Source organism: Saccoglossus kowalevskii, chromosome 16 (genome assembly GCF_978046115.1).
Source record: "Saccoglossus kowalevskii chromosome 16, keSacKowa6.1, whole genome shotgun sequence".
NCBI classification, from domain to species: Eukaryota; Metazoa; Hemichordata; class Enteropneusta; family Harrimaniidae; genus Saccoglossus; species Saccoglossus kowalevskii.
Genome location: NC_140656.1, coordinates 19,963,997 through 19,974,308, shown reverse-complemented (window position 1 = coordinate 19,974,308; position 10,312 = coordinate 19,963,997). Strand labels below are relative to the sequence as shown.

Genomic DNA, 10,312 nt, shown 5'->3' with positions numbered 1-10,312 from the left:
TAACCAGATGTTAAAACCAACCAATTGGAAGACCCAAACTCAACCATAGGAGGCATGAAGTAAGGTCTCGTGTAATACTGCCTCAATATCTTGACTGCAGACTGTGCACAGTTCTGCCAGTATATATTCCAGTGCTTGTTTGCTGCCATCCCTCGAAGTACGTGCAGTAAAAATGGATTGTCTGGGTCCATACTGACCACTTTACACAGATACGATGTGCTCAGAACTGGATTTCTAATGAATAACTGTAGGAAAAGTCATAATGTGTCGGAGTGAATAGTTATTACGTTTCCGTTGACATATTTGTAACATTTTTTGAGAAAATATAACTTCCAGAGAATTATTGTCCAATGCCGGTACGTGCAAAACGACATGTGCAGCTGTATTGACATTGAGGTAACATTAAACTTCTATAGTTTGGTTATTCTAATCACACGACATGACCTGTTATCCAATCAGAATCGAACAAGCAGTCGATTGTAAGCCATAACAAAGTATATTCTCACCAAGACAGAATAATTCAGCAATCGAATTAAGTTGTGCGTATAGCCGAATAGTACTAAATAGACTGATCTAATTCTTGCGGATTACACCGCAAAACCGATGTAGACTCATTACCTATTCCCTAATAAATGTATTATATATGTTCACAACATCTATAATTACCTTTGCTATGAACTTTGAATTGAACTGTCTATACGCCTCCCAGTCCTTTACTGCATCAGTTACAATAACAGGTGTATTTGTGTGTAGATATTTCGTCATTTCCGCTTCGGTTACGTCATTAATTTTAATAGGTGTCATAAACTCCTCACATGTCTAAAATGTAGAAAATAATATCTATCCATTTTTGTTAAAGAATAGAATATGGCTGACCAAGAAAATTACTCTCGATAAGAAATAATATGATTCGCTCATGAAAAAAAAGTTAGATACGTATTGGGTCATAATAAATGCACGATATATGTAACTGATGAAATAAACGAAACACTCCGGTCCAGGTAACCATCTGCTTGATTTAAAACTACATGAAGTTTTGTTGCTTTAACACCAGGGAAGGTAAACATGTATCGTATTGCCGGGTGATATTGACGGAAAGCGGAAGTGTATAGTTTTTGAGGACAACGTGCATAAATATTAGACAATAATATAATCCAAATAACGTAATATAATGCAATACGTCTTACAGTTCTGGTTTCCTCTTAACAGTTATGTCTTACCTTGCAGTCAGATTCATTGAGAGATTTCGAGTTCTGATATGGGTTATACACCAGGCATTTATCTGCATACAGGTAACGCCAATCCCAGTATGGAAGTGTCTTTGAAAACAAAACAAAAAGTGACCATTCAATGCATGTACGTTTATTAGTTACTGCTGCTACATCCTACCAAATCGTAACTAATTTTCTTCTCAAGAAGTTATTGTGGTACGGTCTAAATTGCCTCCACGTCGTTAATGTTCAGACTTCCATATAAAAGATAAAATTTGTCGATGAATATGGTTTACTTATTAATCTCATTCGATATACTTTACTTGTTTTACTTATATCATTTGTGTACTGTTTACATAACAATATAACATAGATTCAATCATTTAAATTCTACACGCCTTAACTGAAATGTTCTACCTTCCCTGACATATGTACATTTATCGATACCCCAAAAACTCAGTGGACTCAGGTAGTGAGTAGCGCTACTTGCCACGAGTGTTCTGCTCATTCGTTGTGCTGTACATTTCAAATATTTATTAAACACTAGAAACTTCTCTCTAGTTAGCAGCATTGTTTGGAGTATCGCAATTAACTCTTAATTTGGACTGTTTGGAATAAAATATTCACGTCTTTTTTCGAAACACCTGTCTCACGAATATTTGTCCTAACGTGCTATGATTTAGTACATATCATAAGAAGTTGATTTGGCGATCGCTGTAGTAAATACTGCGTAGGTAGTCATGGTGATTCGTCATTCATATATTAGCAATCCGATAACATAGATTCTAATTTTACAGCGTCCGCGATTTACATATTATGGGATAGCTAATAACAATGAGAACATTTCACGTCGTCATGGTTGAATAATCATACGTAAATACATGCGCAGATAATGGTGCACAAAAGTACGTTTTCTATTTTCAACTTACCACAGATGTACATTGTCCTATGTAAATATATTTCTTTTACGTTATCGATAACGAGCCATTGCTCGCACCGTCTAACTATTTCCAATAGTTACTTAAGACAATGTTTGCAAAACAATTGCACGTCAAGTAATATTCAAGTAAAAGTGGTCAAGTTACTAGTGAAACTAGCATACTCTATATAACATACATCGCTGGAATACTGATGATAAATAAATCATTCAACATTATTTTTCAATTATTCGAATCTTACTTTTAGAAACGTGATCCGGATGAAACTACAAATCAATTGATACGACCAGCTGCAATAGCAGAGGATAATGCCGACAACGAGGGAGACTGCTGCCACTTTTCCGCACGCTATCAACTTGGCAATGTTAGCTTCACGGATTACACCAAATACTGGGCTATAACATGCACCGATATCATCGACACTGAACCCAGCCTTCACGCAGAACTCGTATAGATCCACCATATCATCTTCGATTAGTTGTAACTTCTTTTCCGTTGTCAAACACTTTTGATCCTCAGTGGCTTCAACGATTACTGGGACGTCAAAACTATCCTCGGTGGTGGGTTTCCTGCATCTGAGTTGAGACATTGTGACCAATGCAATATATCACCGTGGCAGGCTTCAAGACAAGTACACAGAAACTACAGTCATGTTTAATATATGGGAGTAATATACTTATATACAAGGACGAATCTATTTCAATTATGGGGAGACACCGCTCAATATATGTACTCTCTCATCCTATACCATAGCCTCTGAAAATACATATTATGTTATGTGTCAAGCATCTCAATCTTACTTCAATTCATATTCATATTCATAAACAGCGCCCAGTTATGCGTCCAAATATGTGAGAATAAATATTTATTGTTAAATTACCTCAAAATAAAATAATTTCACCGAATGTCATCGAGTATAATACTCATATCACATTTCACTTTTTTATCAAAAACGCATCTAATCATTTTATCGGTATTCCATAACACAATATGTATTTGATGTGGCCACCATAACTATGCTAGTGTTATTTCGTTATGACAGGAGCCTCGTGGTTTCTATGTGTGGAGTATGTACATATATTTGACTGAATATCAAATGCCAATTAACGCTTATTGGAATTACTACGTTACAAATATGCTGTACATATAGTACAATTGACGCTGATGTCTAAATACAATAACATTCAAATTGTACAAAAGATGTTATTTATAATTGTGTACCATTATCGTATTTTATTTGCTATGTGGCTGTTATTCACTTGGAATTTAATAATGCTATTACCTAAATCGGTAAAAATATAATCCGACGATGAAATATAATATTTATGCAAAATCATTAAAATAAGTCATGTTTTTGAGCTAATCTTGCAAAAATGGATTGTTGGCGATTTTTATTTTTTTTAAAGTGATTATAGTGTTTTAGGGGATTTTTGATTTGCAAGTAGTAGATTGATAGACCCAATTTTGTAATAGAAACTTCTGTATTTTAATTTTTTTTTTGAATGTGAAATTCTATAATTTTCATGTGCTAGTTCTTTAAATTACTGTTTTCCGGCATTTTTTCAACATTTTCTTCGATTTTTTTATTATGTCACGTTTTTTGTAAATGTTGTCTAAAGAGGGCATACTTTAAAGTTTTGTTGAAAATTTTAGTGTTTAGCAATTTCAAATATCTACTAAAGCTGTTCGCTTGTTTTACTATATTAATGAATCAGTGCTTGAATTAATTGGTGTGAAATCATGATTTCTAGCATTTAACAACATTAACCAGATTGATTGAGTTCATAATAAAATTAACAATAGTTAATTACTCAATTTATTACTAATAGGGAGGTGGATGTCGTAAATTAACAACATGGAAAACTCCAAGACCTCTGTTTCTGTGTTTTGTATATTACATAGTTACTATAGTAATCAAGGTTGTTGTGAAAGGAAAGGAAAGTACAGTGTAGGAAACTTCGACAAACTTAGCCGATGACGCTTATACAATAGAGTTACCAGGTTCGGCCCAAATAGTCTGGGGGCCAAAATGCCAAAGCCCCCTATAAAATTAAATTCGTAGCCTCCCCCCCCCCCGTGAAAAAGGTTTGACACTTTTTTTGTTTGTGTGGGTCCCCATGAGTGAATCTAGGGTGGATGTGGTCTGTCACAGTGGTAACATTTATAAGTATGGACGATTTTCTGAATCATATGAAAATTCTATTTTTTTTCATTCCTGAAAAAATGCGGTAAATGGGATGATTTTTCAATGTGCATACTATCATCATGTGCATTTAATTTATGAACTCAATTATGATTTAAATTTATTTTTTCATTTAAAATACTGTCTTAAAATATATAATCCCCATATAGTTTATAAAAAAACATAGAAAAAACATAAAAGCCTTGCCCTTTAATTTAAATAACGTTGTTACTCTTCTTATAATGGTGAACTTGTTCAATATTCTTTATGACATATTTATCAATTTATTCATATTTCTAGAATCCAATGATAATTTTCCCTGTAAGACACTGATTACCCCCTTGGTATATGCGTGCGAATATCATGTTTAGACACAGACCCAGAGCCAGTTAATTGGAAATACTATCATCAAACTGAACTATATATTTCATTATACACAAATTGTTCACTAAATTCACAGTGTGAAGGCGATATTGTAACCATTTTACGTATGCTGCTTGTATAGGTAAGTAAATTTGTTATTCAATTCTTCACATTGCATCTATTTTGATCTTGTTTTATACAGATATATACCATGTTTGAAAACATGCATTTAATGATAATCAAAAAATAAAGACGACTTTAATTAGTCACATGTAATATAATGGGTCAATCATATGTGCAATTGGTCACAGTAACAACATTCAGTTGTCTGTCAATGTGTTATTTTTTTAGGAAATTGGCAAAATAGTTTCAATAACTGTGATATGAAAATAAATCCATTGAGCAAAGCAATATATTTTATCTTCAAAAGTTTGATATAACTCGGAAATTCAAAGTACCCCATTAGATGTGGTATATCATCGATATGCTCTGTGTCACCACGAACTTGTTTGAGATATATATATATGTGAAAGTAGTATTTAATACATGTAAAATGTAGCCCATGTATCTTGTTCAGGTATTGAATAATCCTAATATGGAAACAAATTAAAACTGCATCACATATAGCATCATCATTTGTCCCTACTATGCCGAGAAGCAAACATTTTTTTGGCTTTATATTATGATATAAGAAATAAGTGTACAAATATAATAATTTTGCATGTCATAACAATCTGATGTAACTCTATGTTTTATTTGAATCTCCATTCAGATAGCAGCAAGAACATAAAGAAATACAATAATGGCTGATGACTTTCCTGAGACTCTTCTAACAAAAAACCTCGTCTGGTTAGTGACTGGTCTAAGTGTATAATTTGCCAGGTTTCGACACCCGAACAGCTTAGGACTGCAACTCCAGCAGAACTAAAGAACTTTTCATTGTGCATATCTTGCTAGAAGAGACCATGTTTATCAGAGATTACAGTCTTTGGATATTGATTCATTATTGACATTGCCACAAGTATATTATCATGCACGATGTCACCAGTCTTACTGCAGCAACCTAAAGCCATTTATGCATCAAGGAAGAAGTTCCAGTCCATGTTCAATGGCAGAACCTAGCACATCCATGGAATCCAGTCAGTATGCAAGCTCGTGCAGTCAAAGATCTACCCGTCAGCCTGTTAACTGGGATGTGTGTATAATATGTCAGAAGGTGTATAACAAGAAGGACAAGAATCTGTCTCAAATACTAACTTTTGGAGGGCAACAAACTCTATTCGAAGCAGCTGATAACAAGGAAGATGATACTGTCCTGAAGAGGATAGCTGGATTGGGCTTAATCGCATATGAAGCAAAATACCACAAGGGTTGCTTTAAGAGTTTCACCATAAAACGAAACCCAGAGTCTAAATTGTCACTTACCAGGGACGAAAGACGAGGATATATATCAAGAATGTTTCTGTGAACTAATTTCTGAGGTTGAAAATGACATTCTTATAAACAGAAAAGCATTTTCTATGTCCTACTTGTTACAGAGATACCGTAATATTCTGAAAGACAAAGTTACAGGCAGTAAAAGTTGTCGAAGCGAAAAGTTAAAAAAGAGACTTTCAAACTATTTTGGTACAAACATTTTGTTTCAACAACAGCCTGACCCAAGTAAACCTGAATTGGTCTATAGCAATAAAGTATCGCTCGAAGATGTCATAAACATTGCTGCCAAATTCCATTCAGAGTTACAACATGAAGATGAGACTTCTGTGAGCACTTCCATGATGAGTGATATTGATACGACTTCAAACACATCTACACTTTTCACAAATAATTCGCAAAGAACTCAGAAAGTGTGAGGTGTTGGAGATTAATCCAGTAGATAGTTCCACAATCACGTTAGAACAAGCAGTTAACATGATTCCAGATAATGTGTATAGATTTTGCATTGGATCTTCAAAGGGGATGATGGTGATGAACCTATAGATGAGCACTGTCCTTTGAGTACATCCAACAACAGGAATCTACACAGACAGATATTATCAGTTGGTCAGGACATGATCCATATAGTGTCCAGAGGTGCAAAACGTACCCCTAAACATGTTTGGCTAGCAATGTCCATACGACATATGACAGGATCAAAGCAGGTAGTAACAATGGTACACAAGCTAGCACACTGTGTCAGTTATGAAGACCTGGAGAGAATTGACACTGCTATTGCAATGGACCCACAGAGGAAAGCAGCTGCAGATGGTGTCATAATTCCATCAAATATACAGTATGGAGATTTTGTTCAGTTTGCTGCAGACAATGATGATATCAATGAAGAAACATTAGATGGGAAACACACAACCCATGCCACAACTATGGTAATGTATCAGCGCCAGAATCCAGTAATTACGGAAGGCTGTTTTGGAATAGTACCAACTGAGATGCAGGGGAAAATAATACCACCTAGACAACGAGCACTTAGTAACCCAACAATTTGTCACACAATCCTACAGTACAATCGTCATGGAAGACGTCCTAATCCAAATCTTCTTGGAAAAGAATACAGTAAATGGTTTTCTGATATTGAATCATGTCAGCAAGCTGCTAACATTGATTTACAATGGCTTATTGTTAGGTGTTGTCCTATAAAGCTATTTGAAGTTGAATTTGAAAGGCTTACTACCCAGCAAATCCCTGAATGGACAGCTTACAATGCAATGATTTCCTCTACAGTACCAAAAATAACATCAATTGGGTACTGCCCAATGCTTCCAGCATCACCTACTGAATGGAGCACTGTGTATACAGTGATGACAAATGTGTGCAAGATGACTAGGATACTTGGGCAAGATTACACTGTCCTGACATTCGACGAGGCTATATAATGTAAAGCCAAAGAAATTCAGTGGAGGTGTACTGAAGAGTTTAACAAAACAGTATTGACAATGGGTGGTTTCTACATAGCACTAACATTCCTGGCAGTGATTAGAAAGAAATATGCTGACAGTGGTATTGAAGACATCCTTATAGAATCACAGGTGCATGGCAGCAGTACAATAAGTAATCTACTGAAAGGCAAAACTTACAATCGTGGAGAAGAGCTCACAAACTGGTAATGGAGGCCCTGTTCAGACTAAGGTGACAGGCATTTTGTAAGTGGATACAAGGCAATGAGATAGATTGTGATGTTGACTTCATCAATGACAAACTTCAAGAGTGTCAGTCTGCTGTTTTGAATGATAACACACTTAGTCTGGAAGTAGCGCTCTCTCAGTTAAGTGATGCCATCTATATTGTGCATGATGCACTTACCAGATTCTGCATTACAAGAAATGCATCATCACAAACATTCACTTTCTGGAATGATTACATCAAAATGGTTAATATCCTATTGCGATTCATAAGAGCTGAATGAGCAAGCAACTGGGAACTACATCTGGCAGCAGTTATAGAGATGTTACCACTATTCTTTGCCTTTGATCGTACCAACTATGCCCGATGGGTGTCAGTGTATATAAGTGACATGAAGCTTCTACCAGATTGTTCCCCCGAAGTACATGCACAATTTGTACAAGGGAATCATGCTGTTGCTCATTCTACAAATAAGTTTAGTGAAGTATGGACAGATATGGCACTCGAACAAACAGTAAACCGTTATAGTAAGGTAAAAGGTGGGATTGTTGGGTTTACTTTATGACCAGGAGCCCTTGCTAGATGGTTTATCACTGCTCATGAACGCACATCTATTACAACCTCTATGAAAGTAATGTGTGATATGGTGGGAGAAACACATGCAAAGCACAAAGAAGGTACTCCAGGCCGCATACAGCGCGATGAAGGAGATGTCAATAAGATAATTAGCACTGTCACTAACTACATGGCAGACCCGTTTAACATAGAAGTGGACCTGGCATCACTTACCAACATTGTCACTGGCATAGTGATACCACCAGCAATTTCTACTCGGCTTATAAATGCCGGAGACACAGGAATGAAAGCAATGGATCAATTTGTGGAAGACATACTAAATATAAACAGAATAGGTTTTTTTCAACCATTGAATAGACATAACATAAACACATTCGCATCAATGGGCAAGAAAATAAAGAAGAAGTTTGGTGGAGAGCAGACAGTGACCATCAATGCAGATAGAGAGTTGTTTAGTCGGCTTGTAGTGGCTGCTCAAACAAGAGAAATTAATCTCAAAGATGTTTTCAAACATGAGCTGTCCACAGTTCCATATGCATTGGCCCATGCTGATGGTTCTCTGCTAAAAACAGCAAAAACTAAGCTACTGCCTGAATTAGAGAAAGAAACGGAATCACAACACCAATTGCCAGCATCCAACATTCCAACAGCATGGATGATAGACGGCATGGCTATTCTGCAGATGGTTAAACAAGAAGGTGCATCCTGCTTCGGAGAACTTGCTGAGGTACTTTTCAAAATAGTTCACCAACCTCTACAGAGATATGAATGCTGTACAAGAGTAGATATTGTTTTCGATCAAGGCTTTCGAGAGAGCCCGAAGGCAATCCTCACAGAGCTATGAAGATAAAAATCCATGGCCCTAACACACCAATACCGACACAGTGGAGTAAGTATATTGGTAATCCTAGAATTAAAGAACAACTGGTAGACTTCTTATCAGAATCATGGTGCAAAATGGCACAATTGTTACTTGAACCAGATGAGAAGGAGGGTTCAAGGATGGTCTCATTGCTCGCATGACATCTACTGGTGGAGTTGTTGATGTCGAAGATCTGTTCTCATCACATGAAGAAGCAGATACCAGGCTTTTACTTCATGTTGCACATGCTTCAGAATAGTCTCGAGTTGTGGTGTGGTCTCCAGATACTGATGTTGCAGTACTCTGTGTATACTTCAATCACTCCTTGGAATCTGTCCAAGAACTATGGTTCCATACTGGTGTGAAGGATAAATCTCGACTCATACCCACCCATTCCATATCTGATGCATTAGGTCAACAATTGTGTAAACAGTTCGCTGACTGTTGCCAGCAGTACACACATTAACTGGATGTGATTCCACCAGCAGTCTTGCAAGGGTTGGCAAACTTAAGCCATGGAAGCTTGTCAGGAAGAACCCAGACAAGTTTGGAAGCCTTATGGACTTTGGCACACATGTTGATATACCTCTGATAGAACTTCTGATAACCATTATCTATGATGCGACAGCTGACTCGGCAGATGTGAATGGTGTGCGGCATAAATTTTTCTGTCGCAGACAAGCAAAGAATGAAGCCCTTCCACCAACATCTGATAGTTTAGAGCAGCATTCCAAATATGCAAACTACCAAACTTATATATGGAAGCAAGCATTGGAGGCTCAGCGAGTCATTCACTCCCCTATTGGTAATGGATGGCATTACAGTGGCGATGGTCACATGTTTCCGACACTAATGACACAGTCACCTGCCCCTGAAGCTCTTCTAGAACGCATTACATGTGGGTGCAAGAAAGCAAAGTGTGAACAAAACTGCAGTTGTGCGAGACAAAGCATGGCATGCACAGATGCCTGTTTATGTATGTATGAGTGGTGATGATTGTAATAATCCACATAAAGTCGCTATTAGTGTTGACCCAGAAGAATCGGATACAGCAGACGACTCT

The 10,312-nt window shown here is 36.6% G+C and overlaps 2 protein-coding genes across 2 annotated transcripts in view; both read right to left on the bottom strand.

Moving 5' to 3' along the window:
* The window catches only part of LOC146733740 (uncharacterized), a 2,056-nt gene extending 1,985 nt beyond the window's left edge, over nt 1–71 (bottom strand). The window contains exon 1 of the mRNA XM_085491552.1: nt 1–71. This exon is cut by the window's left edge and continues 49 nt beyond it. Within this exon, the coding sequence (XP_085347678.1) occupies nt 1–56 (56 nt within the window). The 5' untranslated portion in view covers nt 57–71.
* A 547-nt stretch (nt 72–618) lies between these two features.
* Nucleotides 619–2,738, bottom strand: LOC102804888 (uncharacterized). Its single transcript, XM_006818027.2, has 3 exons — nt 2,391–2,738; nt 1,221–1,319; nt 619–819 (listed from the first exon to the last, which is right to left on the bottom strand). The coding sequence occupies exons 1-3, from the start codon at nt 2,736–2,738 to the stop codon at nt 619–621; spliced, it is 648 nt and encodes a 215-aa protein (XP_006818090.2).
* Between the last annotated feature and the right edge of the window lie 7,574 nt (nt 2,739–10,312).

What these genes read in the sequence shown, in the direction of transcription:
- LOC102804888 (XM_006818027.2), bottom strand. Translation starts at nt 2,738, where the DNA reads ATGTCTCAACTCAGATGCAGGAAACCCACCACCGAGGATAGTTTTGAC. An exon ending in TCCGGATCACGTTTCTAAAA is followed by an intron (nt 1,320 to 2,390) that starts GTAAGATTCGAA and finishes TTGTTTTCAAAG; the next exon opens with ACACTTCCATACTGGGATTG. An exon ending in TCAATGAATCTGACTGCAAG is followed by an intron (nt 820 to 1,220) that starts GTAAGACATAAC and finishes TCTACATTTTAG; the next exon opens with ACATGTGAGGAGTTTATGAC.